Source organism: Eretmochelys imbricata, chromosome 9 (assembly GCF_965152235.1).
Source record: "Eretmochelys imbricata isolate rEreImb1 chromosome 9, rEreImb1.hap1, whole genome shotgun sequence".
Lineage (NCBI taxonomy): Eukaryota > Metazoa > Chordata > Testudines > Cheloniidae > Eretmochelys > Eretmochelys imbricata.
In genome coordinates, this window is record NC_135580.1 from 16,727,995 (window position 1) to 16,749,102 (window position 21,108).

Consider the following 21,108-nt stretch of genomic DNA (forward strand, 5'->3'; position numbering starts at 1 on the left):
GATAAAAGTCAAAGCTTTTGTTATCTGTCAATTCTAAATGCCAATGATAGCTCGAAGAAGGTTGAGATTTTTCTATTGACCAAACCTCCTCAATTTTTCTACCACAGATACAAACTCAAAGCATAGTTTTATTCATTAAGAATTCTTCCCTTTTGTTAATTTTACTTAATAGGTCAAAATCCTAAGACATGATCTGACAGTATGTGAGAGGTAATCTTAAATTTTATTCAAAACTGAGTCAAATAATTATTGTTCAAGTAGCTAGCAACTTGCAGCTCATTTGAAATGGTTAAATGTAGATTTCAGAGTAACAGTCGCATTAGTCTGTATTCGCAAAAAGAAAAGGAGAACTTGTGGCACCTTAAAGACTAACCAATTTATTTGAGCATAAGCTTTCGTGAGCTACAGCTCACTTCATCGGTTAAATGTAGAGTAAATTATGTCAGCTGCTAGTGAAACAATATTAGACAAAGGAAGTTTCTATTCCGGTAATGGTTTAGACAGCAGCAAGATCTTAAACTATCTGGCATGTGATAGAAAAAACACAAGGTTTGAATACAGTCAGCTATTAAGCTATACTTTAATTATTAAGGTCATATACTGGTTGAGTACTTAACCTCCAAATTAACACCATAGAATACCTATGGATTATTTTGGTTAAAAAGAGGATTTTGACAATTATACTTAAAGAATTCTATTAAAATATGCAATGCACATTGAAAGAAATATCTAAGCACCAAAAATTAATTAGAAAGTGAAGCACGTGGGTTTTTTTCTCCCAAGTGGCAATACACGTGTACCAAGATCTGAAACTCGGTAAAATCAATTAAAAAATGGTTTTATAGTTTATCCTGTAAATGTTAACATAACGTACATTAGAAAGACAATATAGTGAATGTCAGGTTCCTAATATGAAGTATCACTTGTGCTTCATTTGTAACAGTAGCACTGATTCTAGGACCAACAAGTTAAAAGGAACAACAGTTTTCTGGTGATAAAATCAAAGGTTGGTACCATACCATTTGAAGCTGCTGCTTCTTTTGCAAAATAGTATTCAGTTTTTCTTGCTGTTTAAGGTAGGTTTTCATTACTTCCTCCATGATTCTTCCCTTGTCATCTTCACAATTGATGTCCTTGATAGGAGCTGGGGATGAGGTTTGTGCACCATTGCCTACTTCAACCTGGTTAGATTCTGCAGCGGCTTTGGAAGTGGCATGTTCAGATTTCCCTCTTCTTGTACAATTAGTTGACATAGGTGGATCTTTAGAAGACAAAAAGGTAGCAGAACACTTGTGGAAATTTGTTTGTTGAAATTCCAGATTGCAAAAATACAAAGCAACCTATAAGATTATGTAAAATGCATAAGAATGTAGAAAAAGAATGCAGTAATATATGAAAATTACAAAATTGGCTTGCCTTTGATCTTTACTAAAGTAGATATTATTGGGTATAAAAACTGAAATAACATGACAGCACGTTTCAAATTTCATTATCTACTCACCCACACTTTTATGCAGTTCTGTGCTAGTTTTTAAGTCGATTTTTTCCTGCTCTTCAAGAGAGAGCTCTGGATAGGAGGCAGCTTTTTTGTGTTTGACACTATTGAATGGTTTCTGTGACTGTCCAGGTAAAGATTTAATTACTTCTGAAATCTTGACTGCTGTTTTTGTAGCTTCTTTACATTGCAATGTAAGGGATACATTTGGAGCAACCACTTTATCACACATGTAAAGGTAATGGCTGAAAGAGTAGAATAGCAAAATTAACAAAAAAACCTAAGATTTAACAAATGTGAATTAAAGCAGCAGTAAGTTATATTTAAGATGATTTCAAATATTAAATGTTTCATAAGTATAAAAAATTTGCAAGAGAAAATAAATGAATGCCAGAGGATGTTGTGAAGGTCAAGACTATAAAAAGGATTCAAAAAAGAATAAATTAATGGAGGATAGGTCCATCAATGGCTATTAGCCAGGATCAGCAGGGATGGTGTCCCTAGCCTCTGTTTGCCAGAAGTTGGGAATGGGCGACAAGGAACAGATCACTTGTTCTGTTCAGTCCCTCTGGGGCGCCTGGCATTGGCCACTGTTGGACGATGGGATACTGGGCTAGATGGACCCTTGGTCTGACCCCGCATGGCCGTTCTTATGTTCCCTTTTAAATTGTTCTTGTATAATAGAAAGCATAGCTATCTACTGAATCTTTATGCAGTGATTACATAATCTAGGATCTTCAGAACCAAATCAAGTGGAGGAATCCAATTTTCAGTTGATTACTTTAACATGATGTACAAATTACTCATTGGATACAAAAGATAAAATTAAAACTATAAAGGCACTTATGCATGTTAAATGACCATTTTAATTTCTCAAGTATTAATCCGAGGATTCAAATGTTCGATATGGACATTCCATTAAAGATTCTTCTTTTAAAAACTGGGTTCACAGTCTCTAGACTGTTACAAGACACCTTAGAACTCTTACAACTCTTACATTAACAGTATGTCACTGTAATAAGTTGTTAAAGAAGATTACCAAGGTGAAATCAGCAGTTGCACTCAGAGATTAATCATATTCCTTACTCAGTTAACTAAGTGGGATGTTAAAAGGGTCGTTTCTTCTCTGAAAATTATTTTTGAGAGACAGATTTATTTACAATGCACTGCTGGAATCTCCCAAACTACTTCATTCAGTACCAAAAAGAAATGTATATTAATCACCAGTACATCAGTCACACAGCAAATATATTCTTTCACAGAAAGAATTCACATTTTCAGTTCAGAAGAAAACTTCTTCCCATCAATCTTAATGATTAGGTCTTGTGCAATGTTCCCTCTAATTTTTTACATCCATTTGTGGAATGAATTTTGTTATGTGCACCAATATGGAGGTGATGTGGGGCAAGGGTGGGGCCAAGGGGTTTGGAGTGTGGGAGGGGGCTCGGGGCTGGGTTAGATAGTTGGGTGCGGGGAGGGCTCTGGCTGGGGGTGGAGGCGCTGAGGTAGGGCTGAGGATGAGGGGTTTGGGGTGCGGAAGGGGGCTCAGGGCTAGAGCAAAGGGTTGGAGTACAGGGGGGTGAAGGCTGCCCTGGGGCTGTAGTGGGGAGAGAGGACTCCACCCAGTTCTCTCTTACTGCAGCGGCCCAGGGCTGGGGAAAAGTACCTCTCCCCAGTTGCAGCAGCTCCAGGGCTGGGAGAGAGGCACCTCTCCCTGCCGCAGCCCTGCACATCCCCTACCTCTCTCTTCTCCAGTCCAGGCCCCTGTGGCTGCGTGCCTGCATGGCCCTTGATAGCCTGCTGCGTGGCCGTGCAGCTTAGAGGGAACTTAGGTCTGGTGTATCAGTGCATCAAGATACAGAATAGTAGTCAGGGAGGATACCAAAAGAGAAGCTTATACTATTAAAGGTCATGCTTTTCAAAACATTGTGCCTCAGACAAACCAATGTGGAAGTTTTTAAATTTTTGTTTATATTTAGGATTACTGAACAGACAAGATGCTAATAATTCTACTCTCCCACTGGAAATTATGTTCTGACAGGTTTCTAAACAGGAGACAGTAGGAAAGCCACTGGTCTGCATTGATATTATCTGTTAAAAAGATTTAAGTATGAATCTGTACTAAGCACTAATATACCGCCTGCTATGACACACAGAATGTTGCTATGCTATTGGAGCTGTGGCCATTTGAAAGGAAAACAATGCCACATAGTATATTTTCTGTTTCCACCTATTTTCCTTACTGTTTCTCATAGTTGCATATTTTAGAGAAAGCATGCAATGTAAAAACTGCAAATCAGTCAGTCTCGCTCAGAAATAAGTTTAATTAGATAATAATGCAAGCTAACACACTAGTCATACAGTGTTTCGGTATTCTTTTCTTAAATATATAAATGAAACTCTAGATAAAGAAGGTGGGGAACAGAAGAAATAATTTGAAAGAAAATGTGTAAAATCACTGAGAATCGTACCTGAACTTCCATGAATTTGATTTTTTAAAGTCCTGTTCAGCATCACCAGTTTTGCCCACTATGTGATTTTATCGCTAGAGCCCTGCAAATCCACAGATATCTGCCTTATATCTCCGGACCATTTTTGCAGATCATGACTCGGATGCGGATACAAATTTTATATCGGTGCTGGACTCTATTTATCATAAGTCTCACAATACTTGATGTTTGTCTTAAAGCTCAAGCTCCTGGAGTCAAGTGATTATGTGAGTGAGTATCTCAGCTTTCATTTTAAAAAGTAAGCCTGGAAATGTGAACCAAGCATACCCTAAAGCTAAGAAACCACAAGACAAGTACGAACCCCAAATTCATGACTTTTTTTTTCAATAATGATTTTTAAGCCAATTGCATGATCTTCTGGAGCTTGACTTTAAATTTTTGAACATTTGGGGTTGGCAATACTACTGACATACACCTCTAACTCTGACTGATTTTATTGTATAAGTGCAGGGCTCATCACAACAGATTTGAAGGAAAATGACACATGGGAGGGGAAGGGGGAAATTACAGGGGAATAGAAGGACGCATACTCTACAGCAACTCGATTCAGAGTAACAGCCGTGTTAGTCTGTATTCGCAAAAAGAAAAGGAGTACTTGTGGCACCTTAGAGACTAACCAATTTATTTGAGCATGAGCTCACTTCATCGGATGCATACTGTGGGTATGCATCCGATGAAGTGAGCTGTAGCTCACGAAAGCTCATGCTCAAATAAATTGGTTAGTCTCTAAGGTGCCACAAGTACTCCTTTTCTTTCTACAGCAACTGTGGTTCTTTGAGATATTGTAGTCAGCGTGGATCCCACTGCAGAAGTGCATTTGCAAGACTGATTTTTTTTTTTTAAATAAATGCATCTACTGAGGCTGCACAAGTGCCCCCTTGTGCTCCCACAGGAGGACAAAAGGGGTGTTGTGGCCACAACCATCCCTGGGTTCCTTTGAAATTCAAAGACTGTGACAATAGGGGATTCCGAAAGTAGGGATGGAGGGCAGGGCCACAGGATCCCCATTAACTACATCATCTCTAAGAACCACAGTTAATGCAGGGCAAGAAATTATTCTTTCTTCTGTGAATTTGTGTCAGTGTGAACCCCATTGTAGGTGACTGGCAAACAGTATCCCTCTGGATAGTGGGATGAGGAATATCACCTACATCAGTCCAACAGAGTTTGTAGTCTCTCTCTCCTGAACTTGGCATTTTAATGCTTTAATGCTTGACAAAAGTCAGTAGGTTAACTCCACATGACCGCCTTGCAGATTTCAGAAACTGGCTGTTAGATGCAGGGACTTCATGTCTGGATATATTATCTCACTGTAATGTTGTGAAACTAGGTCTGGGAAGCCTGGTAGCTGAACAGACATCTGTAGCAGGTCTGTCAGACACAACTACCTCTGCCCATAGGGAGCTAAAAGAATGATTGTGGCTCTCTCTCATTTGACTCTGGAAAAGATCCTGGGGATCAGGGGATTAACTGAAAGACCAGATGAAAAAGGAAGGCATGTGGTAACAATCCCAGACTCATGCCACCTCTGGAACAAAACTTCAAGAATTTGGCATTGTTCTTGGTGGTGAACAGGTCTACCATGGGAAGTGCCCAGGGACTAGTCTCTATGACAGACCTCTACAGCAACCACTCATGACTAGTCACAAACTGTCTTCTCAGCAAGTCCACCAGCTTATTGCTGACACTCAGGAAGTGAAGAACCACAGAGGCTAGCCTGATGGCTCAGAGGTCTAAGACATTTACATAGTATGCCATGTCTGCTAGGGACAATGTCCCTTGCATTTGTACGTGGTTCCGGTGGGCTCCCCATTCTATTCCTGACGCATCAGTGATTAAGTCCTTGTCAGAGAGGGGACTGAGAATCGTACCTCTCCTCATACACTGTTGAGTTCTAGCCAGTATCCTAGTTCTGCAACAACATGATGTGACAACATCTTTCTGTCCATCCAGCATATCACCAGAAAGTAGACTGACATAAGCCAGAGTTACAGAAGCCACAGAAGAAGTCAAATAAGCAGCGTCATGTATGTGCATGTTGACATATGGCCCAACCCTCCATGGCAGGCCAGTATCATTGTAGCCAAGCTTGATTTTTATCTTGAGTAGTAGTAATTGCAATAACAGGAATTTGTCCTCGAGAAGGTGCACTCTCTCTTACCTGTAATTGATCATAATTCCCATGAACTCTATCATCTGTGATGGAATGAGAGATGATTTTTCAGTACTTCACTATGAGGCTCATCTGAGCAAACAGAGTGCATATTCAAGGTTTATCATCATCCCCTGCTGGGACCTGTCTCTGATCAGCTAATAGTCCAGGTAAGGACAGACATGGATGCCCTGTCTTCTTGGTGCGCCACTACCACCGCTAGGCATTTTGTGAAGATTCTTGGTGCTGTGGACAGTCTGAATGGCAGTAGTTGTATTAGCAGAGATCTGGCACTACTGTGAACCTCAAGTAGTTTCTGTGGGCCAGGTTGATGGCTATGTGAAAGTACATATCCTGTAAGTCGAAAGCCATGAACCAGTCTTGTGCCTGAAGAGATGGAATGATGGATGTAAGTGTTACCATCTTGCATATGAGGCCGTGTATGTATTTGTTCAATCCTACAACTTTGGATCCTGAACGATCAACCCCTTTTCTTCTTTGGGATATGGAAATATTGGGAGTAGAGACTTCTTCTACTATATCCTAGAAGTGGTACCTCTGTGGCAGTGTTCCTTCTAATTTTTTAAGTCTATGTGTGGAATAAATTTTGTTATGTGCACCAATATGGAGGTGATGTGTGGTGGGGGTGGGGCCGAGGGGTTCAGAGTGTGGGAGGGGGTTCAGTGCTGGGGCAGAGGGTGGGGTGCAGGTGGGTGAGGGCTCTGGCTGGGGGGTGCAGGCTCTGGGGTAGGGCTGGGGATGAGGGGACTGGAGTGCGGGAGGGGGCTCAGAGCCAGGGCAGGGGGTTGGTGTGTGGGAGGATGAGGGCTCTAGGGGAGGGGCTCCTCTCCCTAGCTGCGGCAGCTCCAGTGGGCCTGGGCTGGACGAGGGGAGGGGCTCCTCTCCGCGGCAGCTCTGGCGGACCTGGGCTGGGCTAGGCCGGGGGAGGCGCTCTGGCGGGGCTGGTCCGAGCGAGGGGCTCCTCTCCCCAGCTGTGGCAGTTCCAGAGGGCCTGGGCTGGGCTGGGGGACAGGCTCCTCTCCCCGGCAGCTCCAGCGGGCCTGGGCCTGGCTGGGGGACGGGTTCCTCTCCCCAGCTGCAGCAGTTCCAGAGGGCCTGGGCTGGGTGAGGGGTGCCTCTCCCCCCGGCACAGCCCTTTATAGCCTGCTGTGCAGCTGCACAGTTACAGGAAATTTAGCTTTGTGGCTCCTAGACGAAACAATGAGGACACAAGAATGGTCCCTGCAGAGGGATGGGGAAGAAAGGTGGGTGGAGGCAAGGAATAGAAATGGATATAGTAGCCTTCGGCAATGATATCTAGCACCCATTTGTAGGCTGTTATAGCATCCCACGCCCAATGGCAAGGGGTCCCCAAAGGTAGCAATAAGCTCTGGATTGGCTCCAGTGTCATTCTCGACACTCCTATCAAACCTGCTGTCTCTATGACTGCCAGATGTGTGACTAAAGAGGTTGACAATGGGCATCTCTTGGCAGGTACTCAGGCTGTGAAGCTTGAGAATAGGACACCTATTGAGAATAGGACCGTCCTCTACTTCTGGGGCTGGTATTTATGTTTTTCAGGAGGGACTCAGGGTTTAAGTCCCTAATGACCGCAGATAAAGGGAGCACTTTCTCTGTTCTGTGGCTAAAGAGCTCCAACCCTTTAAAGGGCATGTCCCCTATGGCAGTTTATTCCTCTTTTGGTACACCAGATGCTAGAAGCCATGAGGACCGCCTGATCATAATGGCCATGGCCATCGATCTCCCACCCCATGCTGATATCAGCTGTGTCCAAGACCACTTGCAATGACATTCTAGCAACCATCTGACCCTTTACTGATATTTTTTAGTTCCTCCCTATTCTCCTGGGGGATCTTAGGAAGGGAGTGACCCTTTCCCAGGTGAAGAAGTTATTTTGCAAACAGGGCCTGGTAGTTCGCAACCTGGAACTGTGGTGAGGCGGCAAAAGAGTATACTTTGAACCCGAAGCATTCCAGTTTCTTAGGGTCTTTACCTTTAGGTGTATCCTCTGTACCCCGTGTTTGGGTGGGCATAGAAAGATTCAAAGCCCTTCAGGGGTACCTTGTATCTCTTTTCCATTCATTTAGATGTGGGACGAAAAATAGACAGTGTTTGCCAAAGTCCCTTTGCCAGCTCAGCTATACCCTCTTTGAAAGGTAAGTGATCCTGGATGGAGTTGTAGAGCTCAGTATATGAAAAAGTTTGTGGGACTTCCCCTGGATGACTGTGGTTTCAATGTCTAGGATCTCCGTGATCTGGGACAAAGGTCCCAGAAAGCCTCAAAATTGACTGCTGGTACTACTGCTTTATCTGACGACAGGAATGATTCCTTAGGTAGCGAGTGAGATTGTTGCTGTCCCTCAGTTGTCACCTGCTCCTGGATGCAGACCTCTGGTTCTGGAGTGAATTGCCTGGCTAACGATACTACTTGGAAGTAAGATGTCCTTTGCACCAATGTATGAGAGAGGCATCTGCTCCGGAACATATCTGACACTGGTCCTCAGTACGGCCAGAATGGCCAAGGTGACATGCTATAAAGTTGCTGGCCAGGTTGAGGATGGTTGTCCCAGTGCCATTCATGGCTTTACAGAGGTGGGACCCAGAATTAGTGGCCTCCAGAACTCTCCCTAGGGTCACTATCCAATAGTAGGGGAGAAAGATCTCTATTCAACATCGGTAAGAATGATTTGGCAATGGAGTATACTTCCTCAAACAGCGGGGCTGTAGAGTGGCATGATTCAAGTGCTAGGAGAGCCTGCGTTGGTCGCTGTTTGGAGCAGTGGATGTCTCCAGTTCCTCTATTTAGGTATAGCTCAAACCCTTGACAGGTTTGGCTACCAGTGCTGAGGTCAATAGTGAGGCCAGCACCAGGACTTCTTTACCACTTGCTACATCAGCTGACTGGCTTTTCTTGTCCAATTTGGGAACCATCAGGAATTTGGAAGCTTTACCTTTGGAGAAGTAGGGTTTTGAGTCCTTTTTGTGAGGGGGTCCGATGTGGTGCTTGGCACAGTGTTTGCACTCCAACCCGCTTTCCCTCTCAGAGTTTCCCTTTGGTGTTAGTGGCACACATGCTAGCCTTGTCAGAGTTGGTGCCAAGGTAATTGGTGCCAAGTCACCATCATTGAAGTTATCAGTACAATGTTGTTGGCTCCTTCTTCAATGTATCCTTCTCTTCGAAACCCCAGAGAATTGTGTCTGCTTGAGGAGTGTTAGCAAATTATTTCTTTGGCTCAGGTCAAGCTGTTAGCATCTCTTCTGGGTCATAAGTGACCTGCATGGACTGCTCTAGCAGATGTAACCTGAGCCGAGTATTACTGGACTTGTTAATCCTTGAGGGGAAAGACCAGCACATAGAGCACCTGTCTGGGATGTGGCTCTCTTCCGAGGGGGAAAGGCATAGACTGAGTCCATCCATAAGTGGGATGAGGCCATCACAGGACAAGCAGGGTTTGAACCCTGATAGCTTAGTCTACCATGAAAAGAGGCAGCTGCTGCAAAGCTCCTCACCTAGCCATAACACGGTGTGTCTGGCAGGGGGGAAGAGCATTGATGTTGGAGTTCTTTTCTTTTCTTTTGGAAATGTCCAATATGAAAAGGTAAAGAAGATGAAGTTCTTCACCCATTTTTGTGAAAAACAGAGGTTTTGAAGCTCTCAAGAGTACTGGTTTGGACACTTGTTAAAATCCGTTTCGCTACCACAGGCAGTAAGAGGAAACCAAGGAAGGTTCATGGCCACTCCATCCTTTATGTCCCTCACTCAGAAACACAAGGAGGCACAGGGTGCACGAGTGGCCCCCATAAACATGACTATTCAAAGGAATCTTATCTCACACACATGAGGCACATGTGCACCTACAGTGCACACATTAACACATACTCAAAGAAAAAACACTTTTTCTGGCTGCTATAAGGACGAAGTGAGTGCTATGCTGAAGAAATGTGCTTGGTTTGTGAAATCAGGGAACCGACTAAACAACGGCAGTAGTCAGCATTTTACAGACATGTCATCAGAAGGGTGAGGTTTCACCTTGCTTCAATGTAGAATACAAACTATGGAAAGATTTAGTCCTAGTTACACATGAAAATTATATTTCAATTATGGCATTAATGAGGTGTGTGGCGTTCTACACACACATTAAGTTACAGAGAGGTTAGAATTTAGCATCCATCACAAAGCCATTTTTACTTTGAAAAGTGACTCAGTGTGATTGCACTTTCCAATTTTTTCCAATTCAACAATGCTCAAACATCTCTATTAAGCAAAACAAAGTTACTATTAAGTGATGTATCATTTGTTTATTAGCACTAAGCATGACAACTTCACTACCTTACACTAAAAAAATCCAGTAGACTTAACTTATCCTTGTGTAATATGCTGCAATTTTCCCATAAAATTTCAGTTAACAAGTAAACTTATAATTACATTTTAAAACCTAAAATAATCTTTGAATAATTAAAAACTATTAGACTTAACATACACATTTCTGTAGAAGATGTTCAGTTACCTGGGATGGATGAAAGAATGTGACTGAGTAACAGGGTCTGCTTCATGCTTTATAACTGGATACCATTGCTGCAATTCTAGGCTTTGCTGAGGATCTGACTGAAGAAAAAATAAATAAATAAAACCAATTTAGGATTGTTTTTACTCATCTTTCAACTTCTAAGAAGTCAGCTTTGCTAAAGAGTTAGGAAAAATGTTATTCAATTATTAATGGCATTTATACAATAAACTCATTTTATTTCAAGCTGGGCAGCATAAGGCAGATGGGGGAACAGAGAGAGGAGAAAGGAAATATAGGCCAATGAAGAGCAGCAATGCGGGGCAAGGAAAGCTGCATGACCTCTAATTTGTCCCATCCAATTATGGGTAAAGATGAAACTGCATTAAATATAAACATAGAACATTCACTAATGCTTGTTTAAAATTGGCTCAGAGACACAATACAAATGGATTATTTTTCACATATGGCATTTCAGTAACTGATAACTCTTAGACTGAAATATGGCATGCAAAAAGACAGGATGGGCGTCTACACCGCAAATATATACCTTAAAGCTACAGATATTAACTTCTTTATTAAAAGATGCTGCTTATTTATTTTAGAAATGTACTGTATTACACATAATTCAACTTTAACAATATCTATATTAGCTATATATAGAAAGCAAGAGGGAAAAAGTAGTAATGTGCACTTTATCCCCGAGCCAAGTCTACATACTGAACTGCATGGAAAAACTCCTAAAAATCCATACAAAGATTTCATTGGCCTTCCAAATTTCTGCCAGAAGCATACTATAATTATATGTAGTAAAGGGAAGTAGAACCCAGGATTGCTAATGAGGGCAAGGACAGGGCCTATGCTGCAGTGAAATGTTCATCTCACTTTACACAGTTGTCACACACTTTATTGCAAAATGAAGTCTACAAAGAAAAAGCAAGAGCAAATTACTCCAATCACACACTAGGGGATTTTACTAGTCATAGATGTTTGTTTATAGAGGAGGGAAAGATTCACCACAATAACATGACTAAACAATGTTATCTTGAAATACTGACATACTTTAGATATTACCAAGGAGTGACATTGTAAAAGCCTTCCTCATTTCATATTTGAAGAGAAATTTTTGTTCATTTTGTTTCAAGAATATGGAGCCTGGGAAACATTCCTTATCAATTTCTGGCAATATTCAATGCTCCACTGTGCAAAAAGCAGTAATATTACTAGAGAAGAGTCTGATACACACATGAGCAACACATATTTTAACATCTACGAAAATTTTTTTAAAAAGTGTGCACATATATCATCTACCAATATATCACAACTTTACAGTAGGAATCCCAAAAATAAGTTCTCATAACTACATCCTTAGCTGTTGAGAGAATACCTGATTAGATAAGTGTACTTTGCACTTCGCCATGTAGCGTCAAACTTGAACTCTAGCAGACCATGACAGAGAGCAAGCTCCGTAGCCAACAACCCTCCAATCAGAATCTCCAGTACACCAAGTTCAATCTTAGGAACTAAAATCAAGAATGCCCCCTTCTGATCTCAGGACAGGACACTGGGCAGATGTAGGCTGCAAAGGAGCTAGGTCCCAGAATGGTAAAAACTTTTAAAACAATAAATACTGCCTTAAATGTAAAGGATTTGAAATACAGAGAACACATAACTTCCACACAAATGGCCTGAGAAGCTGGATTCCAGTCTATTAGTCAGGTCATTCTGATAATTTAAATACTTTATATTCATTTTTCTACTTATGTAGTAGCTATTGTACAGCATGATTTTTACTTTTGCCATTTCTGGATTACATTATCTCCAACTTTTATATCAGATGTTTTAACTTATAGATGACCTTTTATACAATTATGTTATACATTACTATGCTATCAGACCAGTTTTTTTAATGTACATGTTCTCCTTTGTGTCTATTTCACAACTGAATTATTCGAAATACAATGAAAATGTTACTTGGTAAAGCCTCTGGCAAATACATTTAAATATATAATTAAAATATTTTCCTTTTCTCTCACTCACTGTCCAGGTCCAGCCATTCTAAACCAAACTATTAATAACATTTTCAGCCCCTGAGGGAAAGTGTCCATTTAAATATAGACTGTATATGCATATATAAGCACATCCAACCAAATCACAGATTTTAAGTAGTTAATGAATATTTGAATGTACTGTACATAAAAAGACATTATCAAAGCTGGTAAGCCTAAAATTTGACCTCATTTTACTCATGTTTGTAAAAGCTATATAAAAATGATTTTATATAAAACAAATGCTTCCAGGCTCTTTTCTAAAAAGCCCAAAACAAATAAAGTCATTGCCAAAAACTTAATAAAAGTATGCATATAAAATGAAGAAATGTATTTATATTTGTATTATGGTAGCATCTAGGGCCTCAGCCAGGGATCTGAAGACCACTGTGGTAGGTACTGTACAAACAAGTAACTCAGACCCTTTCTGTCTCTAAAAAGCTCACACGGTAAGACAAGACATAACATGTGAATGAAAGACAAATGGCGATGTAATGGTATGGGAAGACAAGGTATCCGTTAAATGAGCATAGTAGGTAGTGGTTTCAGCTCATAACCTGCTTAGCCATTATCAGTTGGCAGCGGTTTGAATGGGGTTTTTTTGGTTTGTTTTTTGTTTTTGGTTGATTGTTTTTTGTTGGTTTGTTTTTAAGTACTACTGCAGAGGTAGGATTTAAGGAGAGATTCAGAAGAAAAACTGTTGACTCTGCAGATTGTGACTGGGAGTTTTCCCCATACCTAATGAGCAGCGTGGCGGCACTTGTGGGAAAAGCAGACTAGCAGGCAATCAAAACAGAGATCATGGACAGAGCAAAGGTGAAGGTCAACAACATAAGATCTTGGTAAGGTGGGGTTAAATAGTCGTTACCTTTAAAATCCTTCATCAGAAGCATAGTCAATGGAGGGATGCAAAGAGGTAGGGGTCAGGTGGTCAGAGCAATGAGCTACTGAAATGATCCTACCAGCATTCTGAATGAACTAAAGGGAGACCAAAGTGGGGATGGGTGAGAAGACAACTGCAGCAGTCAAGGCCAGAGAGGAGGAGATTACAGTGATCAAGACAAGAGTTTAAGCAGCCTGGATAGACAGGGGTTAGATCTTTGAACTGATACATAAGAAGCGGCAAGATTTAGACACTGCCTATATATGTGGGTCCAGAAATAGGGCTGCGATGACACGTAGGCCACTTGGGCCTTCATGAAAGGAAAGGAAGGCAATGGCTTGGGGGAGATGCCAGCTTGGTTTTGGCTATGATGAGTTTAAGTTACATATGAACAGAAGAACAAGCATACTGGGTCAGACCAATGGTCCATCTAGCCCAGTGTCCTGTCTCTGACAGTGGTCAGTGCCAGATGCTTCTGGTAGTTGGAGGTTTAAGGACACCCGGAGCATGGGGTTGCATTTCTGACCATCCTGGTTAATAGCCACTGATGGACCTATCCTCAATTAACTTATCTAATTCTTTTTTGAACCGTTATACTTTTGGACTTCACAACATCCCACGTCAATGAGTTCCACAGGTTGACCGTACACTGTGCGAAAAAATATTTCCTTGTTTTAAATTGTATTAATTTCATTGGACGACCACTAATTCTTATGTTATGTGAAAGGGTAAATAAAACTTCCCTAATCACTTTCTCCATACCATTCATAATTTTATAGACCTCTATCATATCTCCCCTTAGTTGTCTCTTTTCTGTGATGAACAGTCCCAGTCTTTTTACTATCGCCTCAAACTGAAACTGTTCCACACCCTAATAATTTTCATTGCTTGTCTCTGAAACTTTTTCACTTCTAATATATCTTTTTTGAGATGGGGGACCAGAACCACATGCAACATATAAGGTGAAGGTGTACCATGGATTTATGTAGTAGCATTATGATATTTTCTGTCTTAGTATCTATCCCTTTCCTAACATTGTTAGCTTTTTTGACTGCCACTGCACATTTAGCAGATCTTTTCAGGGACCTATCCACAATGACTGCAAGATTTCTTTGATGAGTGGTAACAGCTAATTTAGAGCTCAACATTTTGTATGTATAGCTAGGATTATTTTTTCCAAAGTGTATTACTTTGCATTTATCAACATTGAATTTCATCTGCCATTTTGTCACCCAGTTTAGTGAGATCTCTTTGTAACTCTTCAAAGTCAGCTTTTGACTTAACGATCTTGAATAATTTTGTATTACCTGCAAATTTTGCCACCTCACCGTTCATCCCCTTTTCCAGATTATTTATGCTGAACAGCACTGGTCCCAATATATATTTTGGAGGGCCCTTTTATTTACCCCTTCCATTGCTATAGCAAGTATCTATGCTACAGCAGCATACCTGCTGTACTGCAGCTGTGCTACTGTAGCACTTGTAGTGTACACATGTCCTTGAAGAGATCATTAGAGAGTTTAGTGAGAGCAGTTTCAATGGAATGGAGAGTGGAAATTGGATTGTGGAGAGTCAAGAACTGAGCTGAATGAAAGTCAATACATCAGCTGTAGACAGTCAATTCAGTTAGCTTGGAGGTGAAGGGGAAAAGGGAAATAATATTGGTGAAACAGGTCGGATCGAGGTGGTTTTATTTTTTAAGATAGGTGAGATCAAAGTATACTTGTATTGTGAGGGGAATGAAACCGGACAGTGAAAAGTTCAGAAGAAAAGTGAGGCAACTCAGGGTCTGGAAGTGGCAGTGCTCAGGGAGCTTGATTTTATTACTTTCAATTCTTTATTCAGTAATTTTTAAAACTGAGTTTGTGTTATTGTTTTCCTGTTCTGCAGGTGCACTATGCTTCATTCTCTTTTGTTTCCCTTTAGCAGCAAGAAATAGGAGTTCTGAGAAGAATTCTGCTGGGGTGAACAAGAAAAGACAACACAAACTGAATACTGCCTCTGCTGCCCTCAGATCTGCTCTGAGCATGTGGGTTTCATGGACTGGACACAGCAGAAACCACCTAAAGATCGCCCTTGTTACTTTTGGGCCTGCGCATAACCAGCTTGAGAAGTGACAGAGCCAGTGCTTTAGGCTGTCAAAATCGTCACTGAGAGATAGAAGGCATAGAGGGATTGCACAGAAAGCATATTTGTACTTTTGCAGGTGTTATACCAGCGTGTGGCACTGCCATGAGAGAGTGATGCAGTGGTTAATCATTCTAGGAGCAAGCACACCACCAACCATACTATATCTGTGCACGCTTAGTAATAATTGTATGTGCGGAAGGAGAATTTGTTACAGGCATGTTATAATGTCAAAATTCTCTATTGGCTTATTAATAACTGTCACATTACTGTTGTAAAGTGGGCAGCCCCTGGGTCCCTACACTGATAGTTTCTCAGAACTTGTTTCCAAGGGGTGCCAACTACTTGTAACGTTCATGACCCTCTGCTGCTCCCTTGAATTGGATGGCAAAACTTGCACCCACTTTAATGGGTGTATGATTAGGCCCGTAGCTTGCAAATGGACAAGTAAATGCTTCAAAGAACACAATATATCCCAACAGGAAGAGGGAAGCATTTCAAAACCTCAAAGTTTAAACTCTCTCTACAGCAAAATTAATAGTTGCACACAAACATCAGTGAAACCAGTGCCTCAAACAATCTCCTGTCTTCACCTATTACTTACCCTCACTTCTCCTCCAAATCTCTTATAACCCACTTCTTCAAGCACTAATAATTCCTTCACTAGGACTGTTTAATGTTTTGGCTAATAATTGTATTATTCAGATTATGAGCTCTTTGTGGCACAGACTAGCTTTATGTTTGTGAAGCAATGTATAGACTTATAGCAATACTATTTGCATATTTTTATTACAAGTCCCTCCATAGTAGCGCAAGGTGCTGGCATAAAGAATTGTTAGATTGCTTAAAAAACCATTTATGGCATATCTATATTATATATAACCTGTTTAATGAAGAAAAAAATTACCAAAGTCTTCTGTTTTTAAATAGTATCTTATCAATGCACCATTACATTAATTGAAAAATCATGGCATGCTAGTGGGTGCTTGGTAAGCTAACAAACTCGCTTTAACTGACACAAACAGAATTAAAGCTGACGCTCCATTCTGAGGCTCCCTCCTGCTTTGCTTAGCCATGGCAACACACACTACATAGAACATCACACAAAATTGGTAACTGAAATGAGAAAAGTAGCGCAGTGTTTCCATGATGGCTCTAAAGTTCCTAGCTTTTGCCAGTTTAAAGAAAAAGAAACCTACCTTTTAGATTAAAAGTTTTTTGGCAAGTTTCCTACCACCATAAAAACCCCAACACAAAAGGAATATTCATTACTGCTTTGTATTATCTATGCTAAAGATCTATAGTGGCCTTAACTTATACTTGGTTTGATACCTACTCATATTGATAAAAATGAACATACTTCTAAAAATAAATATTTCATCTTTGATCCAGAAGTTTTTCAAGAGTTGAACTTACTTTGGAGAGAATTCTTTTCTGATTTTTCATGCTAAACTTCTCCTTCATTTCCTCCAAAAGATGTTTCAGTTCTCTCTCCTCTGAAGTGCCTAAATATTTTTGGTTAACATGAAGATAACAATGCCATTTGGCTGATTCAAAGCCCCAGTGGCAGGTCCTCTTGTCAGGAGATCTATGCGAATGCATCACAAATGTCTGGGGTGAAAACATTCCGTAGCACTCCAAACACTGGATACACGGAGCATCCGGCTGAAGATAAAATTGAGGTGCAAACAAACCCTGGCACTTGCCCAAGCATTCATGCTCTACTTCAAAGGCACTGCCAGTCTCTTTCAATTGGACCAATGTGTTTTTTGCAGGAAGCAGAGTGCCATTTTGAGGAAAAGTGCGAGGACGTAGTAAAGCATTGCATAGTCTTTGAGCATCAGTCAGTGTTATCAACCCACAGGATGGGGCATTAAATGGAAGGATCCCCAAAACCTTCAGGATATGAAGCTGGTCGGAAGTGCACCTCGAGCAGTATATATACAGTTCATCGCACACTGTATTAATTTGCTGTAGTGAAAAGTCTCGGAGCACTGAATTCAACACTTGAGGCAAACAGAGTCTTTTTTCCCCTCCAACTTTAAAACAAGAAATAGATTCTCCCTCCAATATACTCTGAGTGAGCTCTGTGGAACTGTCTGAAGGAATGAGCAGTGGACTAGGAAGTATCTGTGGTGATGAAAGAGGCACGAAGACAGTGGGTGACATGCTTTCCTGGGAATAACGAGCTGAAAAAGCTGCTGGTCCACCCAGTGAACTCTGGCTGCTTAAATGGAACTGTGCCAATGTGTGTTTCAAACCAGGATTTAAATTCAAAGACTCAGATAGTGTAGTACTGTTCGGTTTGGCATTTTCTCCATCAGACTCCATGGGAGTGTCTTCATATTCATCCATGTTTTCCTTCTTTATTGTTGGCATCTTATTTACCACAGCTTGTACTTTGCTATTTACATGCTTTTCTGTCATTACTTTTTTTACTGGTGGACTGCCATCTTCTTGGACTTCACTCTCTTTTTGGTCAGAACCTGGACTTACAGAGAAATCCGTTTGTGGACTTTCCATCACTGAACTGCAGAATTTTAAATAAATAAATTTGAAATGTGCATCTTCCTAGTTGTGTTTGTTTTGTTTTTCTTAAAGACACACCAATTTCCAACTATTTTAATTATATCATGCCCAGCAAATGTTGTGCCACCTCCTTATAGAGGTTAAAAGATTAAATCCTTGCAAGAGCTACAAACGTAACCCGTTTTGCATGTAACAGCATAAAATTAAAGGGTGGAAGGGTTAACAAGAGGTTTTTTGGGGGGTTTAAAAATATTTGTTGAGTTCTCTTTTATTAAATGGACAGCACAATGTACATACAAAAGAGTATAGTTTCATACCCCTACACCACTATATATAGATCATTCTAATAAATTAATCTAGTAGAAAAATTGGGGTTTGGTGATCAAAACCAGACTTTTTTTGCAAGTTTTTCTTTTAAAAAACATACTGACTTTTCTTATATGTTTGCATTTAAGTATTAAAATACAAAAATGCTCACTTGTTTTCACTGAGCAGTGCTGGTCTTAATGCAAATCTTCCAAAAGATCATTTCAGTTGCGTGTACAATTTACGCAGCACATCCCTTTCAACTCACAGGATCCAACACAGAGCTTAGTCACTTTATTTATTGTGCAGCCAAGTTTAAATCACACCTCTAGTGTTGGAGAAATGTATTATGGTAATTCAGTGATAAATCCACGAATTAAAGGCTGATCCAGGTTTGCTGGTGGAAACTAAACATCCCTACAAGGTCGGCATCAGTAAAAATTATCCTAGCATGTGTCAGTTTTCCTACCCTAAATTACTGACAATGAAAATAAGATCCAGGCCATCTGCAAGATTCATTGTTTGGGCTAATAATACAAATCTTTGTCAATCCTTTTATATAACCTGTAAAAAGAGGAAAAGATCAGTAATCATCATTCAAATTTATTTGAAGAATACAATCTTTATCTAAAACAGTCTCTCATCTTGAAATGGATTCAATATACCAAGGTAGGGATATGTTCCCTAAATAACTCTAATTTGCAGAGAACTTTGATTTAAAATCATAAACCCTATTATGGCAGCTGCAATGTAACTCATTCAGAGTGCTGCAAACATGTGGCAAAGGGGACACAGAAGGGAATCACCTATTCCCTCACCCTACTCAATGCTCTGTAAACCCCAAGGACAGAATCCAAAAAAAAAAGGGGGATTACCACATCTCTCTTCCATGCACTGCAAAGTAGGAGAAGATTAACACAGGGAAAGGGAACAACTAACCCCTCTTTCTTTGAATATGTATATGAAATGAAAGTATTTTCTCCTAACCTCAACCTTCACACTTTTTACATTCAGTGCCATCCAAACAAATCCAACATAACTAAACTGAAACAGCCTAGACCCTTTCCCACACCAGACGCCATGCAACACTCACCACTACTGCTTCCTCTGAGCCAAACAGTACTTATGTGTTTTTCCACAGCTCACATGCGCTGTATTCTCCCTTAGATTAACATCCCCTCCCCCATAATTTCCTCTGACATACTGACCCTTCCTGGAATAACCCCAACACTCACCACCATCCCGTCTCTCTCACACTCCACCCAGACTCGCCTCCCCCTCCTGCCCATGACTCACCTCCACCTCAGTCTATATCACTCACTCAACCATTACCCACGCTCTTCTCTGACTGGACTCCATCAAACACAGGACTTACCCTTTTCTCCTCCTTTCCACAGACACCCCAAATACTGAAGTGATCCCGCATTCAAACCTACCACTGACTCTCCCAACCCCCTGCCAATTCTCGTGTAGCCCCCCGAAATCCCACCTCTCAACGGCACACCTCACACACAACTTCTCCCCGGCCCAATCCACACACACACAAACCCACCTCACACAAACCCCACCACGCAACTCTTCACCACCCCACCCCCAGGACACACACACACACACACACAACACCCCCCTCCCAACTAGGAACAATTCCTTCATTCAGTGACTCCCCACATTATGACCCCCGCTCCTCATGGGCTTCCCCCTTCCCCGAACGCACACCCAACCACGAAATAACACCCCTCCCTCCCCCACTAAGCCCCATCCCCCACAGACGCTCCCCCAGTTTAGGGATAATGCTCCCACCCCCACCGACGCCTATGGACTAAACCCCCAGCCTCCACAGACACTCCTTCACCGCAGGCATAATCAGCCCCTCTCCACACAATCCCCTGGGTTCGCCCCCTTCCCCCAGACACTCCGACCCCTCTCACGAATACCCTCCCCTCGGTTTGCCCCCTTCCCCCCAAGACGCTCCGACCCCCTCTCACGAATAGCCTCCCCTCCCCCCCTCCGCCGCGCACACTCCTCCTACCCCCGGCTGCGCCCCCCAGCCTCCTCCCGCCACCCCCGGGGCGCTCTGCCCTCCGCCTCTGTGGCAGGTCCCCTCACCCCGCCGCCCGGCTGCTCACCCTGCATCGTGGGGTCTCCGACACCCCAACAGTAGAGCAGAAGCCGCGCACGCACCGCCCACTCGTGACCTCACTGCGGAGACGGCGGCGCGCGGGCACCAACCCGGCGGGCGCGCGCCCTCGCCTCCAGCCCCGCCTACTGTCTGGGGTAGCGCCGCGGTTGCGGCGAGCGGCTCCCCCTCCCCCTCCCCCGCGAGCGAAAAGCTGGTGGAATGAAGCCAGGGGCTCCTCCTCCCTCCTCTCCACACAGAGAGCTCCCGTCCCACTGCGCAGCGCTTTCCCCCCGGGCACCCCCACGCGCCCATAAGGCCTTCTCGCCCCCTTCCGTGACCCCACGTTCCCCCAGGGAGCGCGTCGCGCCCCCAGGGCCCTTCCCTGAGAGAACCCTACGCTCCTCCAGGGACCC

The 21,108-nt window shown here is 42.1% G+C and overlaps 1 protein-coding gene across 1 annotated transcript in view; it reads right to left on the reverse strand.

Moving 5' to 3' along the window:
- Positions 1-20,800, reverse strand: part of SKIL (SKI like proto-oncogene) — a 34,852-nt gene extending 14,052 nt beyond the window's left edge. The window contains exons 1-6 of the mRNA XM_077826188.1: positions 20,703-20,800; positions 18,749-19,140; positions 17,158-18,271; positions 10,687-10,784; positions 1,502-1,740; positions 1,020-1,261 (exon numbers count right to left, since the gene is read on the reverse strand). Of these exons, the coding sequence (XP_077682314.1) occupies positions 1,020-1,261; positions 1,502-1,740; positions 10,687-10,784; positions 17,158-18,264 (1,686 nt within the window). The 5' untranslated portion in view covers positions 18,265-18,271; positions 18,749-19,140; positions 20,703-20,800. The remainder of the gene's footprint in view (positions 1-1,019; positions 1,262-1,501; positions 1,741-10,686; positions 10,785-17,157; positions 18,272-18,748; positions 19,141-20,702) is intronic.
- Positions 20,801-21,108: the final 308 nt, after the last annotated feature.